This window comes from Seriola lalandi, unplaced genomic scaffold (assembly GCF_002814215.2).
Source record: "Seriola lalandi dorsalis isolate HSWRI2012SDOR001 ecotype SW California unplaced genomic scaffold, Sedor1 jcf7180002054866, whole genome shotgun sequence".
In the NCBI taxonomy this organism is placed as follows: Eukaryota; Metazoa; Chordata; class Actinopteri; order Carangiformes; family Carangidae; genus Seriola; species Seriola lalandi.
The window spans coordinates 370,355-388,216 of record NW_019525419.1 but is presented as its reverse complement, the minus strand read 5'-3'; the positions used below and the strand labels follow the sequence as shown (position 1 = coordinate 388,216).

Genomic DNA, 17,862 nt, shown 5'->3' with positions numbered 1-17,862 from the left:
TCAGTGAGTTCAAAGTGATGTGTCTGTATAAGCTATCAGAAACAGGTGATTGGTGGTGTGTGTGTGTGTGGGGAGGAGGAAGAGGTTTGAATATTTAAAGGTGTGCATCATCACTCTGTCTGCCCCTCTACTTCTGGCTCTCCTTTATTCATGCATAACAAATATAAAGATGGATTATGCATATATAAAAGGCAGAGGTGCCAGTATAAACACAAACATGAAGGCAAATCCATTCATAACATACCACATGCGCTCATTAATCCCACTTTTAAATTATATATTAGACATTTTCTGAAGTGTTTCTTTCTCTCCTTCCCTCTTTCCAGCCGAGCCTCTTCCTCTGATGGACCTGTGCCGGCGTGCGGCCCGCCTGGCTTTGGGTCGGGAGCGGCTTCAGGAGATCGAGAGCCTCCCCCTGCCCCAGTCCCTCAAAAATTACCTCCAATACCAGTGACTGACACCAGCAGAGTACAAGGACACAAACCAGACCACCAGAGAGTCTACAGCTGGATGGAGGAAAGACATGAATTAAAAGGTGCAAAGAGGGGGGTGACGGATGGAAGAATGTCCACACTGAGAGTGCCGAGGCTCAACAAAAGATGGATTTATACGAGGATGGAATGAAAGATGGTGGATGAACTCACAGTGGAGGCCCAGGCTTTCACACAAAGGACAGGACAGCACCAGCTTCTTTTGGATTTTCGAGCTGCTCTATCATTTGTTTTGGACTTGAAATAAATTATTGATGATGGTATCCCATCAGTGTCTCACTCATCCAGAAAGAAAGCCCATCCCCTGATGGCACAGTGTGGTTAAGTGGTGAAAGAGACGGTGGTAAAAACAAAGACCGCCACCTAGTGATGAGAATAAAAACTGCGCCAAGAAAGCACACTAATCCTATCCCTGGAGGCCTTTCTGACGAACAGTCAGTGACCATATCATTGATTTGGATACCATAGTGTGTATTCATGGTTTCCACTGGTACAGGTGACAGGCTGCAGAGTCTTAGACGTCTAAGAGGATTCTAGCTCTAATGTCCTTTTTATGTGATGACTCAGGCCCGACCAAAAGCTCACACTGCATACAGAGTAGATCAAAACATGGCTGCAGGGTGTATGCAAAGTTTAGCACAAGAGACTTAACTTATCTCCTGGCTTTATGCAGACATTCGGTGATAGTTAAGCCCTTTTCAGACATGGAATAAGTAACGTCTGTCAGTTAAAGCACCTGTCAGCACCTGGTGCTGGAGGAGGAACAGTGGAGTTAAAGAATAATGAAGGAAGAAAATTATGGATTTTAAAATTCATTTTGCCATTAATGTCTTAAGGATTGTCAGCTTGAAATCCCACACATCAGTTTAATCATTTATTAGTTTATTTTCTGAGATTTATTTTATTGTGTGGCATGTTTTATACTGGAACTGCTTATTCTTTTTTTTTGGTTTTTACCTGTTTGTTTCCCTGTGCTGCAAAGGGAAATAAAATAGTTTTTATAATCTGATCTGAAATAAGATTAATCTTGACAAAATGTGGAAAAAAGACCTTCAGACCTTGAAATATTTATCTGTACCTTTCACAAGTTAATAATCAGAGTGGAAAAAAACACGTTATTTCCAGGTTATTTATTAAGAGTTTGAAACTCAACTAATCTACTTTATCAAGACTGTGCAGGTGAGGTTTGATCAGATTTGATTGACAGTCACCAAACAACCCATCAATTGTAAGATTTTAACACAAATGTTGCTTAATTCTGATTGGCTGGATGGAAGTATCAGCTTTTTTTTAGATGAGTCCTGCAAACCTCAAACCACGTCGGAAGAACACACTGAAGAAGAAAAACACAAATGTCTAATGTGAAATAACCAGAATTGTCTTGTGGGTCCCCAGCGCACATAGTAAGAAGCTTAATGAGAAAATATTTTAATCTGTTCATGTGCACACTTTGTGCTCCTGCAGCCTTTTTACATTAATGTGAGCGTATTCAATTAAGACTCGCACTGTGTGGGAGGTGATGCAGCAGTGGCACGTGGTCCAGCTTATTAAGAACGTGGTCATGGCTTGTACACGCGGAGCTGCATGTCTGAAAGGGGCTTTATCACCGAAACAAATGGGACAAAACCGCTCGCTGTTTAAACAAGTGTTAAGTTGCACTGAGAAACATTCCTCGCAGGACACTAAACCATGTATTATGATGTCAATCATGACCAAAGTATTTCATACTAAGCCATGGAGTGAATGAATGTGTCTGTAGGAGCTGTGGGTCGTGGCCTGCCGCAGTGTAACCTAAGAGGAGCCTCACCTGCTGTTGTTTGTAGCACCCTGCTGTAGCTCACTGGTACCAGACAGTATCTGTCTGCTCTCTGCACAACTGTCTTAATGACCACAAACAAGGAAACAGGACCAGGGCAGATCTAGACTCTCTGGATCTATTGTAAAGGCTGGAGCAGGACGAAGGAACATTACTGCTACTGCAGTGGCTCAGAACAGGATGCAGATGACCAACGCCCAACCACACACACACACACACACACACACACACATATTCACACACCTACCATGTTTTCTTTCCTAAAAAAAGGCTTGAGTCACTTTTTTTTTTACTTCTGAGTTTGTATCCACATTATTATTATTATTATTATTATTATTGTTAATATTATTGTGAGTGTGGAGTCTGATTCTGATGATGGTAGGATGATGATGATGATGATGATGATGATGATGATGATGATGATGATGGTGGTGATGGTGATGATATTTATTTATCACAAGCTGGTTCTATGTTTTTTTTTGACTGATCAGTGATGGTTACTTTCAGGTAAATGTAATACAAAGATGCTGGTGACAAAGGGAGAGAGTCAAAACTAGTTTCTTCAATGCTGCTTTTGTTATTATTATTATTATTATTATTATTATTATTATTATTATTACTATTATAATTATTATTGTTATTATTTGTGATGGTGGTGGTCTTACCTCTGTTTCCATCAGTTAGGATGGGGAGAAAAGGACCATTTCAGAGAAGTAGTAGAATGTATGGACTGGCAGTGCAGTTGAGATGTCAACAGAAATGAAATGTGAATAAAAGCCAAGTGAATTTGAAAAATCTCTCCAAAATATTCTTTGTGTTTCTTTCCCTTCACCTTTTCTAGGGTAATTCTGTGTCCCAAAAAATCACAGCTGATGATTTCTAGGAATGTTTACTAAAATTAGCATATTAAATTCATCCAAAAATACATCTGAAACGTAAAAAACTGAGAGAGCTGCAGTAAGATGCAAAAGAGCCTGATGGTTCAACTGGGGCTGACACACTTTCAGCATCTTTAATTGTGTCTGAGGGAGCGTTTAATCTGCCGAGGGAGGCCTTGGCAAGGAAAATTGGGCCATAAACTATTTGGCCGTAAGTTCTCCCAATTGTCAAGTGTGCAGTTTCCACTTCAGAAGGTAAACAGCTAATGCTCGGCTCATCAGCTCCTGCAGCTGTGAATGCAGCTCAACTCTGAGTCTAAAAGTAAGATCTGCAGCTGCAGGGCACCACAGAGTGAGAGCGCATGCATTAGTGATAGCTGGTGTGGCTACAGGCTTCATATTTCTGCTGCACAATGTGGGATCAGACTTGCACTAAGGCATCATCAGGTCTGGCTCACAATATCTAAACAAACAGGGGATGGGTGTTTGGAAAATCAATAGCCGACAGACGGTGTAATGATGCTCCTGCATCACTATCATGACACCATAGATCAATCATTCACAATTTAACAGGACAAGAAACACAGTCTGGTCACAAACAGCGAGTCACTCACTGACATGAATACTCGAGAGGAAAGTGTGTTGCAGAACACAGGAGCTAAACTTTGATGAGGCTGCACAACAGAGCACCAAGTGATTTATGACAGAGTTTTTAAGTGTGACAACAGTGGGCAATAAACCAACACCAGCTTACTGACGGTGCAGTCTAAAGTCATATTTAAACAATATGTCTGCTTGAAGATACCCAACTTCTCTGATTTTTTTTTTTTCTATAACCCGGCCAAACATGTATTGCAACACAGCCTGTCAAGGGAAAACTGCAGCACACAGCTTTTTCTCTTAACTTATTCAATTTCAGGTGCACTAGTGGAAAATCCCTCAGTTAGTAAATTACTAGTACCGTAACATAAAATAGCACTTTAATCAAAGTACTTAAAGTTCTGTATTCAAAAGTTCCCTTATGCAAAAGCTCCAGGTTTGTCCAGTTTATATTATTTGCTAAATGATTTGATTTTTTTTTACTTCTATACTTTGAGTATGTATGAGCCATTTTAGACTGTTGTAATATTATATATTATAGTATTATTGGATTATTATCAAAGGCGCATTTACACACACAACTTTAATATTGAGGTAAAGCTAATATTAACTACTTTTTTCATTTCTGGTATACACTACAAGAATGCATTTTACATTTTCAGAATATATGGTGTTTCATATGAAAAATCTGTAAATAAACAGTAACAGCAGTACAGGTGTCGGATAAATGTAGTGGAGTAAAAATTTGAAGTGGCAGTAAATGGAAATACTCAAGTTAAGTACAGGTAAGTCTACAGTAGTTGAAGAATGTAGTCAGTTATGTTTCCACCACTAACAAGAACCAGTGTTTTATATACAATGTGCATATTTAGACAATATTTACACTGTGAGGACACGTGTATAAAATACTTCAAAACACAATAAAATATCTGAACATAACAGTGAAGGAAAATACACCATGTAGCGTATCTGTGTCTGCCCAAATGCTGCACACACACACACACACACACACACACACACACACAGAGAGAGACACTGTTGCTCAATTTGTTTCATTATAAACATTTAACTCTGATGCTCGCAGAAGGAAGCAAAGCTGCACTTTCTATTCTGGAACTTTGACAGGAAGCTGAGGTGTGAAAAGGGTCCACAACACAACACAACACAACACAACACAACACAACACAACACAACACAACACAACACAACACAGGGAGGTGAGTTTGCCTTCAGAGTGGGAATAAAGACAATGAAATACATGATAATTTTCCAAGTGTTTCTGATTAACCAATGATTTACAGAAATGTCAAAATAAACATGGGAGATGTTCTTCAATATTTTACCTCTCAGTCATCAGTTTTGAAATAAAAAGTGACTCACTGAACTAATGTGCTGAGAGAAATAAACATTATGAGCTGCCAATGTGGTCGTTTGAGCCAATGCACTTGTCAGATAAAACTGTAATAACTGTGACCATCTGGGACTGCAGAGGCTGGTCTGGCTTGAGCTGCTGTCACTTCTTCAGTACTTTTAGTGACCAATAGAAATGTTGAATAAATAAATACATTGAGGGAAGAAGAAAAATCCCACTTTGCCTTAAGATCCTGAAAAATGTCACGTTGTTGTGGATGTGATGATGTAAAATGAGGCACAGAATTCTTATTCTGAGAATTAGTCATTTGTAGCCTACACACACACACACACACTACAATGTCTGAACTCCTATAATTAATCAACAAAGAGCTCCCTCAAATACAATCATGAGGAGGGGTGTAGGTGGTTCCAACACAGAAAGAGATGAGTTGAAACAACAAAATAAACAGGGATGACAAGGAAACAAGGTCTTAATAGCAAAGTTCATGTCACTGTTAATGTAAATATCTTTGATCTCTCTTACATTTCAGAGGGAAATATTGTACATTTTACTCCTCATTTAGCTGACAGTGTTAATCAATTAAAAAACAAACAATTATTAAATGATAATATTTTTATGCTTTACAATACTATGACTTTTTATGTGTTACTATACTATGAGGTTTTTCTGCCTTGCTGTACTATGAAATTCTTATGCCATACTAGTATGACTATTTTATGCGTTAATATAAGATGACTTTTTTTTAATCTTACTATACTTATACTATACTATGACATTTTTTTTCACGTTTTATAACTAACTATACTATAACCTTTTGACATTTTATGCCTTGCTATACTATGACGATTTTTTGACGGTTGAGGCCTTTCTATAATATGACGTCTTATGCCTTACCATACTATAACGTTTCATGCCTTACTATACAATGATGTTTCCGTCAAGTTTTATGTCAAACTATACTATGACATTTTATGGACATTTTAGGTCTTTCTATAATATGACGTCTTATGCCTTACCATACTATAACTTTTCATGCCTTACTATACGATGACATTTTTTTGAAATTTTATGCCTTACTATACTATGGCATTTTTTTTTTAGCTTCCATGCCCTACTGTACTGTAACATTTCATGCCTTACTATGCTATGATGTTTTTTTTTACATTTTATGCCTCATTATACTTTTTTTTTTTTCACATTTTATGCCTCATTATGCTATGACGTTTCATGCCTTAATATACTATGACATTTTTTCGACATTTTAAGCCTCAATAAATTTTGATGTTTTTTTGACGTTTTTTCACATTTTATGCCTCATTATTTTATGAAGTTTTATGACTTACCATGCTATGACGTTTCATGCCTTACTGTACTATGATATTATTTAGACATTTTATGCCTTAATAAACTATGATGTTTTTTTTCAAATTTTTTGCCTTACTATACTATGACGTTTTTTTGATGTAATATGCCTTAATATAATATGATATTTTTTTGATGTCATATGCCTTACTATACTATGACGTTTGATGCCTTAGTAAACTATGATGTTTTTTTCACTTTTTGAGCCTCATTATTTTATGATGTTTTTTTGATGTTTTATGACTTACTATTCTATGACGTTTCATGCCTTAAAATACTGTGACATTTATTCGACATTTTAAGCCTTAATAAACAATGATGTTTTTTGATGTTTTATGCCTTACTATACTATGATGTTTTTTTGACGTTTTATGCCTTACTATACTATGACGTTTTTTCACATTTTATGCCTCATTATTTTATGATGTTTTATGACTTACCATGCTATTACGTTTCATGCCTTAATATACTATGACATTTTTTCCACATTTTAAGCCTCAATAAATTATGATGTTTTTTTGATGTTTTATGCCTTACTATATTATGACGTTTTTTCATATTTTATGCCTCATTATTTTATGATGTTTTTTTTATGTTTTATGACTTACTATTCTATGACGTTTTTTCGACATTTTAAGCCTTTATAAACTATGATGTTTTTTTGACGTTTTATGCCTTACTATACTATGACGTTTTTTCATATTTTATGCCTCATTATTTTATGATGTTTTATGACTTACCATGATATTACATTTCATGCCTTACCATACTATGACATTTTTTCGACATTTTAAGCCTTAATAAACTATGATTTTTTTTGATGTTTTATGCCTTACTATACTATGACGTTTTTTCATATTTTATGCCTCATTATTTTATGATGTTTTTTTTATGTTTTATGACTTACTATTCTATGACGTTTCATGCCTTAATATACTATGACATTTATTTGACATTTTAAGCCTTAATAAACTATGATGTTTTTTTGATGTTTTATCCCTTACTATACTATGACGTTTTTTCAAATTTTATGCCTCATTATTTTATGATATTTTTTTGATGTTTTATGACTTACCATGCTATGACGTTTCATGCCTTAACATACTGTGACATTTATTCGACATTTTACGCGTTAATAAACTATGATGTTTTTTTGACGTTTTATGCCTTACTATACTATGACGTTTTTTCACATTTTATGCCTCATTATTTTATGATGTTTTTTGATGTTTTATGACTTACCATGATATGATGTTTCATGCCTTAATATACTGTGACATTTATTCGACATTTTAAGCCTTAATAAACTATGATGTTTTTTTGACGTTTTATCCCTTACTATACTATGACGTTTTTTCATATTTTATGCCTCATTATTTTATGATGTTTTTTTGATGTTTTATGACTTACCATGCTATGACGTTTCATGCCTTAATATACTGTGACATTTATTCGACATTTTAAGCCTTAATAAACTATGATGTTTTTTTGACGTTTTATGCCTTACTATACTATGACGTTTTTTCATATTTTATGCCTCATTACTTTATGATGTTTTTTTGATGTTTTATGCCTCATGATTCTATGACGTTTCATGCCTTAATATACTGTGACATTTATTCGATATTTTAAGCCTTAATAAACTATGATGTTTTTTGACATTTTATGCCTTACTATACTATGATGTTTTTTTTGACGTTTTATGCCTTACTATACTATGATGTTTTTTTGACGTTTTATGACTTACTATACTATGACGTGTTTTCACATTTTATGCCTCATTATTTTATGATGTTTTATGACTTACCATGATATTACATTTCATGCCTTACTATACTATGACATTTTTTCGACATTTTAAGCCTTAATAAACTATGATGTTTTTTTTGACGTTTTATGCCTTACTATACTATGATGTTTTTTTGACGTTTTATGCCTTACTATACTATGACGTTTTTTCACATTTTATGCCTCATTATTTTATGATGTTTTATGACTTACCATGCTATGACGTTTCATGCCTTAATACAATATGACATTTATTTGACATTTTAAGCCTTAATAAACTATGATGTTTTTTTGAGGTTTTATGCCTTACTATACTATGATGTCTTTCACATTTTATGCCTCATGATTTCATGATGTTTTTTGATGTTTTATGTATTAACATGCTATGACGCTTCATGCCTTACTATACTATGACGTTTTTTCACATTTTATGCCTCATTATTTTAAGATGTTTTTTTTATGTTTTATGACTTACCATACTATTATGTTTCATGCCTTACTATACTATGACATTTTTTCGACATTTTAAGCCTCAATAAATTATTATGTTTTTTTGACGTTTTATGCCTTACTATACTATGACGTTTTTTCACATTTTATGCCTCATTATTTTATGATGTTTTTTTGATGTTTTATGACTTACCATGCTATGACGTTTCATGCCTTAATATACTGTGACATTTATTCGACATTTTAATCCTTAATAAACTATGATGTTTTTTTGACGTTTTATGCCTTACTATACTATGACGTTTTTTCATATTTTATGCCTCATTATTTTATGATGTTTTTTTGATGTTTTATGACTTACTATTCTATGATGTTTCATGCCTTAATATACTGTGACATTTATTCGACATTTTAAGCCTTAATAAACTATGATGTTTTTTTGACGTTTTATGCCTTACTATACTATGACGTTTTTTCGAATTTTATGCCTCATTATTTTATGATGTTTTTATGATCTTACCATACTATTATGTTTCATGCCTTACTATACTATGACATTTTTTCAACATTTTAAGCCTCAATAAATTATTATGTTTTTTTGACGTTTTATGCCTTACTATACTATGACGTTTTTTCACATTTTATGCCTCATTATTTTATGATGTTCTTTTTATGTTTTATGACTTACCATGCTATGAAGTTTAATGCCTTAATACACTGTGACATTTATTCGACATTTTAAGCCTTAATAAACTTTGATGTTTTTTTGACGTTTTATACCTTACTATACTATGACGTTTTTTCACATTTTATGCCTCATTATTTCATGACGTTTTTTCACATTTTATGCCTCATTATTTTATGATGTTTTATGACTTACCATGCTATGACGTTTCATGCCTTAATATACTACGACATTTATTTGACATTTTAAGCCTTAATAAACTATGATGTTTTTTTGACGTTTTATGCCACATTATTTTATGTTGTTTTTTGATGTTTTATGTATTACCATGCTATGACGCTTCATGCCTTACTATACTATGACGTTTTTTCACATTTTATGCCTCATAATTTTTATGATGTTTTTTTGATGTTTTATGACTTACCATGCTATGACGTTTCATGCCTTACTATACTATGACATTTTTTCGACATTTTAAGCCTTGATAAACTATGACGTTTTTTCACATTTTATGCCTCATTATTTTATGATGTTTTATGACTTACCATGCTATTACGTTTCATGCCTTAATATACTATGACATTTTTTCGACATTTTAAGCCTCAATAAATTATGATGTTTTTTTGACATTTTATGCCTCATTATTTTATGATGTTTTTTGATGTTTTATGACTTACCATGCTATGAAGTTTCATGCCTTAATACACTGTGACATTTATTCGACATTTTAAGCCTTAATAAACTTTGATGTTTTTTTGACGTTTTATGCCTTACTATACTATGACGTTTTTTCACATTTTATGCCTCATTATTTTATGATGTTTTATGACTTACCATGCTATGACGTTTCATGCCTTAATACACTGTGACATTTATTCGAAATTTTAAGCCTTAATAAACTATGATGTTTTTTTGACGTTTTATGCCTTACTATACTATGACGTCTTTCACATTTTATGCCTCATTATTTTATGATGTTTTTTTGATGTTATATGCATTACTATACTATGACATTTTTTCGACATTTTAAGCCTTAATAAACTATGATGTTTTTTTGACATTTTATGCTTCATTATTTTATGATGTTTTTTTGATGTTTTATGACTTACCCTGCTATGACGCTTCATGCCTTAATATACTGTGACATTTATTCGACATTTTAAGCCTTAATAAACTATGATGTTTTTTTGACGTTTTATGACTTACCATGCTATGACATGTCATGCCTTACTATATTATGACATTTTTTCACCTTTTTTGCCTTACTATGACAGTTCTTTTCACAAATTAAGCCTTACTATACTATGATGTTTTTTATGTTTTATGCATCATTATAATTTGACCTTTCATGCCTTCGTAGAGTATGATGGTTTTTTGACGTTTTATACCTTACCATACCACAACTATGCCTTACTATACTATAAAGTATTTTTGAGGTTTCAAGCCTCACTATACTACAAAATTTCATGCCTTCCTTTATAATGACTTTTCTTTACGTTTTATACCTTAATATACTGTGAATTTTCATGCCTTACTATACTTTGACGTGTGTTTCACGTTGTATGCCTAATACTATAATGTTTTTTTGATGTTTTATGCCTTACCATGCTATAATTGATATATATGACACATACAATGTTACACATTTCATACTATATTACTAAGTTTTTATGACTTTTTATCCATTACTGTACCATGACGTTTTTAAGACTTTTCATTCCTTATTGTACTATGACATTTTTATGACCTTTTATGCCTCACTATACTATGATGTTTTTATGACTTTATATGCCTTACTTAAGTATGACATTTTTATGCCTCACTTTATTATAACATTGTTATGAGTTTTTTTACTTTACTATACTATGACGTTTTTATTCCTAAATATACTGCGACATTTTTTTGATTTTTCATTACTTACTATACTATGCCTCACTATACTATGATGATTTTATGACCTTTTTATGCCTTACTTTACTATGACATTTTTATAACTTTTCATGCCTTACTATACAATAATGTTTTAATCACTTTTTATGACTTTTTATGCCTTTCCATACTATGACATGTTCATGTCTCACTATACTATAACCTTTCAATTCCCTACTATACCATGCCTTTTTTGCCTCACTTTACTATGAGTAAAGCTATGAGCGTGGGGAGAAGTTCATTGCTGTCCCTCTGCCCGAAGTCTGATAAAGTATCTCACGAGGAACTAGTGTTTGTCATTGAATGCTGGAGGGAGAGAACACAGCCACAGATGCATATCAACTCTGGGAAACTGACCAACATGTACAGTGACCTCACACCAATGCCAAAGAAAGTGGCAGCTATATTAAATTTTCCTGCAGGGATGACATGGAAGGAAGTAGAGGTGGTCCAGCACCTGAAAAGATATATCAGGGAACTTGATGATGAGCTTGGATTTGGATTTTTGCAATTCTACACTGGCTTTGAGGTGTCTGGTCTTATCATGGTGGGGTTCATAGTTCAGACCATTTTAGCAAGAGGTTCAAATTTGAAAGTTGAAAGTTGATTTCGTTTTTCAATTCACGGCAACCTGTAAGAGATATATTTTAGGTGCTGAGTGTTCATATTTAATTCCAGATTTAGTTCAAGTTTATTAGATAAAAGGAGGAAATCAAGAAGAAAGAAAATAATAATAGGCGATTAAGAGATTCTAAAACAAAAGAACAACAACATTGTCGACTGAAAAGCTAAAGAAAGTCAATAGCAGTTAGTAGCATCAGGTCCATTAGAGCCACTAATTAGCCGACTGTGTTTCTTCATCCTCAGGGAGCTGCTGAGTGTAGAAATGAATAGTCAGCACTATGGTGAGCAGAACTTCATCTGCACAAACTCTGGGCATTTAACAAATGGACTGAAATGAAGGCTAGTCAGTTAAAAGGTTTGTGGGATTGACCAAAGATCCAGGACTTGTGATGTCAGTAATGTGCTGCTGGCCAGATAATAAAGTGCCAGTTCTAGTAGAAAAATATTGTTTACTGCAGCATGTTTGAATGAATTAAATATAGTAATTTAAAATGTAACCATTAGTGAACACTTACTACCTTACTTACTGAAAATTAATATCAAATATTATAAGGAGATAATTTCTTTATAACACAGACAGTTTACAAAGGTTTGATGGAAAAATAATATTTTTCTTATTTTCTCTACATTTATTTATTTTTCATTTGCTGTACTGATTTCTCAATGAACTGTCAATCAAGCTCATGTTAATCCTTCCTCCAGCAGAGGTCAGTGATGCTCTGCAGCAGCTGCAGTTGATATGGACCCATATCAACTGCAACTGACATTAATATCAATTCAAAAAATAAGTGTTTCCCCAAATGTCACAGCTTACCTTCAAGGAATCTTGAATAAATATTATTTTTCTCTCTGTGTAACATCACCACCTTTGTTGTTTCCCTCAAAGCAGCAGTTATGAATTATTTTCTTTATGACTGGAATTTCAAAATGTTACATCATTAAATGCAACATGTCAGTGTGTATTTTACCCCCTGAGATTCAATGTCTCTAAGCCAATGAAGAAATATAAATATTGCATGAGTTGATATTAACTTACTCTTTATTCTTTTCTCTTAAAATGATTCATTATCTGTTCTGTGAATGAATGGATTTCCTAACATGGTGGATTCAGACCTTTTTTGCTTGTGATGCTTTAAAACAAATCAGTATTTAGTGAGAAAGGATCTATTATCCCCCTCAATTCTTAAATTTAATTGTAATACTATAATTTATAAGTTGTGAGCGATTAACCCTTTGCTATGAACCTTCGAGGGATTTTTAGAGGCCTGCATGAAGAGACAGACATCGTTCCCAATTTCACAAGAAAATAGCAAAACCTTGAGAAAAGTCAGAAAAAACCCCAATAGCTTAGACTTAATAGACCTTTGCAACAATGTTTTTCTTCAGAGGCCTTTTTTGTAAAATGGTTTAGAATTGACAAATAAAATCTCTGAAAATATCAGCTGTTCTATATCTGCTCTTTTGCTGTGACATTAAGTATCGAAACAATGGGGCTTCAATTATGAATTTCTAATATCCTGTAGAAGAAAACCAATTACATATCAGCTTTTTGACCCAGAAATACAAACACAGTGAACAAATGCAGAGATGACATGGAAATCATAGCCCTCTCTGTCTATCTTAAGGTTATTATGTAAACAAATGAAAAGTCAGTCAGGCAGCTCCAACATATAATGAATTCAGGCAGCTCGCCAACATCTACAATGACAGCTTATTAATTATGTAATCCATAAATCCTTTTGTAAACACACAGCCATTTCAGATGTCTACTGTTGAAACAAGAAAGAGAGCTGTGTAGAGTCTAAAACAAGTCTTTATTGGTCAATATACAGAAAGCAGTGGGATGACCACTAAAGAGAGAGAGATCCCAACCATTTTGTTTACAAAAAGAAAAAGAAACGGATATACAGTATAAAATAACTGTCTTGAACATTTTTACAGGGTTTGTTTTTATATGTAAAAGAATCTTTTTTCTCTTTAATCTTTCAGAAGCACAATATGACAAAGGGGGGACAAGGGAAACAAGGCAGTTGTTTCACAATGATGACATCACAATCACAGGTGCTTCAAGGCCAACAGAGGGAGGGAAAGGTGAACAGGAGACGTATCATTTAGAGAGCTCAGAGGGGGGAATAGTCACCCATACTGGACCAGGTGAGAGGTGATTTCTCTGAGTGGAGCAGCGAATGTCAAAGGGATATGGAGTTTCTTTTAGATTGTTTGAATAAAGATAAACTTGTGAGATCGAACTGGGATTTTGTCTGAGCTGATTTTCTTCATCTGTTTTAATGATGGTACAAGATGGAGTTGATATTAGTGAAGTTTCCATGTTTTGAAGTAAAATAAACAATTATTCTGCTTTGCTTATTTTCTCCAGCAAAGTTTATCAAAGTTTCTGTGTGGGATTTTTAACACATGAAGATCTGTACGACTCAGTGAAAACAGTGGTATAATGTCCTCTGTGGCTCTGGAGGGGGTTTGTCAAGTCAGAGAATATAACCCAGATAATGTAATCAGGGTTATCGTTGCTTCAACATAAGACTTTTTATTTTAAACATAAAGCCTGTGTTACAATCCAGAGGTGTTGAGACTGATCTGTAGTGTTAGGTCAGTCTAAGATTTCCTTAAATTAAATTACATTAATGCAATTTAGATGTTTCACAAAAATAAAGACTGATTAAAGACAGAAATAAAGACTTATTTAAAGCCCAAAATGTTAAACACCACTAAGAGCCATGTTTCCATGGTAACAATGGGTGACACCTGCAAATCAGCGACACCAAGTGACAAAAGGACAGAAACGTGGCTCATGATCTGTGGTTTTCTAAGAATGCTGTGGAGAGAAATGAGAGGGGGAAGAGTTTTTAGAGACCGCAGTAATGTGTTGGAAATAGTGAGGGCATCGTCAGTGGTTTTGCTGTGCCCAGGAAACTGTCCTGAGTCTGATGGACGCACTAGCAGAGGTGCTGAGCCATGTCACATTAAGAAGCCACAGCATCTCAGCTCTGCTGCAGGTCTGCACTGCACAGAGATTGTAAGCTATTGCTGCTATGTTACACTTAGTCCGACTTAAGAACTACAGGTTTGTGCCACAGATGAATTTAAATGTTCAGCAGGTTCTATAAGAAGAGATGCAATTGAGTTGCATTACGGGTAGAGCAAGATCAGGCATTTTTGGAGATTGAACCATACTAGGCACTAAAAGTCAGGTCAGGATATCTCAGCCTCTGCAACACTAAATTGCTGGAGTATCCCAGTTTCTGAGTACTGGACTTTTTACTGGGCCCATATTGCATAGAGGGCTAACAGGATTTCAATAACATATAGTAACATCTCTGTATCATTTCATATGCTGAAAAAAGAAAGATAAGTTATCTAACCCTAAACAGCAAAGGCTATATTAGGCCACAGTTTGGATAGATATGTTAGAGGACAAAGATGCAAACGCTTTGAACGCCATCAACCTTTTTGTTTCTATGAGCAGTTTAACCCCGATCAACTTTTTCACTTGGCTTTAAGATGACAGATAAGAGATTATTTTAGTTTAAAATCCTCCTAAGAAACCGAAAGTGAAAGATATTAACAGTTAATAATTCTGCTTTGTATTGTACGTTAAACAGGACAAATGTGGAGCGTTTATGTGAGAGAGCAACAGAGAGAGAGAATGTGTTTCTCTTTCCAGGCCACAGAACCACAGCACTGCGATGTGTTTAGAGACACTCAGAACGGATCACACAGATTTTAAGGACAGAAAGGTGTCTGGTTTGAGTTAAAGATGAGAACAGAGGATTTACACTCAGTGACAACACAGCTATGTTATACCTACTATATAGGCTGAAGGAATTATATTAAAAAGGTTTATGGATACATTTATTAATGGATATGTATATGGATACATCTCGCTTTTAATTTTGTTATTAATTCACCATCTTTCAGATAACCTGTTTAAAAAGTAAACAATAAAAAAGTAATCTGAGGACACATATAATTGCACATATTAAATAATAAAAGCTCACACCATCCTTGTGTTTATATTTGTGTCGCCATATTTAAGATTTCATTCTTGAGATTCAATATTAGCCGCAAAACTCTGGTTAATTCTGCACACATAATGAGAAAGCTGTGTTTGTTTGATATATTTTGCTCTGCCTCACTGACTGTGATGTGAATAATAATGTGAGTACAGACACTGTTCCAGCACTGTGGGACTGCGGCTGATTCTGTAGTTCTGACTTTGTCCAGCAGAGGGAGATGTTTCATTAACAATGACAACGTGGGCTGATTTAAAGTGTTGCTTCCTGCAGCGGATTGCAAATAATTTTATCAGAGATTTTGTTCGAGTGTGTGTATGTACCTGTAGCGAGCATAAAGGAATGTCTGCACGATGTGTGTGTTTTGTGTGTGTGTGTGTGTGTGTGTGTGTGTGTGTGTGTGTGTGTGTGTGTGTGTGTGTGTGTGGTTGATAGAGAGTGAGAGGGAGTGAGAGACAAACTTGCAGAGTGTTGTGTATATGTATGTATATGTTTATATGTGTGTGGTCAGTATGTTATGGAGGAACTGTCCCACTCAAGTTTTCCCCTCTGCTTCCTCTTCTTCACCTCTTCTCTCTCCTCTTCTTCTTCCTCATCTTCATCACTGTTGTCTGACTCAGCACTTGTCATTCCTCCCACCTGTTCTTCATCCTCTTCGTCTTCCTCCTCCTCCCGGTTCTCTTCTTTTACCCCTCCATCCAGCGCCTGAGCTCCTTTTATGTTCTACAGAACAGTGTGTTTTAGTGAAAGTCCAAAATCCACTTTACATTCTTTCAACAAATTCAAGTAAGTTAAGATAAATCAGGAGAAAACACAAGAAAAGACTAAAACATCCACAAATCTAAGCATGTTACGAGTTACCTCCATGGGGTTGACGGTAATGGTGAGAGCAGAGTTGTCCCAGTCCTCAGGGTCCTTCACCTCGTCCTCATCCTCTCTGGATCCCTCCTGATGTGTGGTGTGGATCCTGTACACGCCGATCACCACAATCACAACCAGGGCGGCAATACAAACCACGATAACTACTGTGGCTGCTGGAGGTGCTGTGCCTGGAGGAGAAGGAGAGAAGCAAAACATTTCTAGTGAAACTGAAAAAGCTAAAAAAAAATAATTTTACTTGTGCCTTATTTTCAATTTCATTTACTTAAAGGTTTAAGCCTTGAATAAAGTTTTATTTTACAGCCGTGGTTTTACATATTGTTGTCTTGGTGATCTTTCTCTTCAGTAATGATACAATTTTACTCTCAAATTTCATTGCTAAGATCAACAGCGAGCCCATTAGAGGAACCATCATGAGTGATCTCTGATCTGACAGGTTGCAAACAAATCTGCAATTTAATCATCTTGTTCAAACTGCTTATTTTAACCAGAAAATGAAGGCGAATGAATCTAAATTTCTGTTATAATCATAGACTGCAAGTGAAAGTGGATCCAAGTCCGTAAAGTAAGAACAGCAGGTCTGAGCATATGTTTACATGTTTACATATGTGGACTTATGATGTGTGTGAAGCAGCATGTAACAGAAAAGACAGTTGCACCTGGTTTTAGACATTTTTGGCATTTCAGTCACATTTGTAGCGTACCTGACATGTGCGAGTTGAAAGTGTGTATCATGAGTGGGTGATGGACAGGTCTCATGTACTGGGACTGGGCTGCCATATGATTGACATGCTCCACAGGCGCTGAGTGGTGAAGAACACTGACCTGCAGGGGCGGGACAACGAGCCATTATCCTCAGAGAAAAGAAGGTAGATGATCATTTGTGCAACCACAAAAATGATTAAATAAAATAAAAAGCCAAGGTGATATTAACGATGATCTAGGTGAGAATTA

At 34.8% G+C, this 17,862-nt stretch overlaps 2 protein-coding genes across 3 annotated transcripts in view; one reads left to right on the top strand and one right to left on the bottom strand.

Moving 5' to 3' along the window:
* Positions 1 to 3,102, top strand: part of LOC111671123 (SPRY domain-containing SOCS box protein 4-like) — a 70,590-nt gene extending 67,488 nt beyond the window's left edge. For both annotated transcript variants that reach the window (XM_023428143.2, XM_023428142.2), the window contains exon 3: positions 327 to 3,102. In XM_023428143.2, coding sequence (XP_023283911.1) covers positions 327 to 454 — 128 coding nt within the window. In that variant the 3' untranslated portion in view covers positions 455 to 3,102. The remainder of the gene's footprint in view (positions 1 to 326) is intronic.
* A 10,691-nt stretch (positions 3,103 to 13,793) lies between these two features.
* Positions 13,794 to 17,862, bottom strand: part of clstn2a (calsyntenin 2a) — a 141,824-nt gene continuing 137,755 nt past the window's right edge. The window contains exons 16-18 of the mRNA XM_023428084.2: positions 17,613 to 17,733; positions 16,891 to 17,078; positions 13,794 to 16,752 (exon numbers count right to left, since the gene is read on the bottom strand). Of these exons, the coding sequence (XP_023283852.1) occupies positions 16,537 to 16,752; positions 16,891 to 17,078; positions 17,613 to 17,733 (525 nt within the window). The 3' untranslated portion in view covers positions 13,794 to 16,536. The remainder of the gene's footprint in view (positions 16,753 to 16,890; positions 17,079 to 17,612; positions 17,734 to 17,862) is intronic.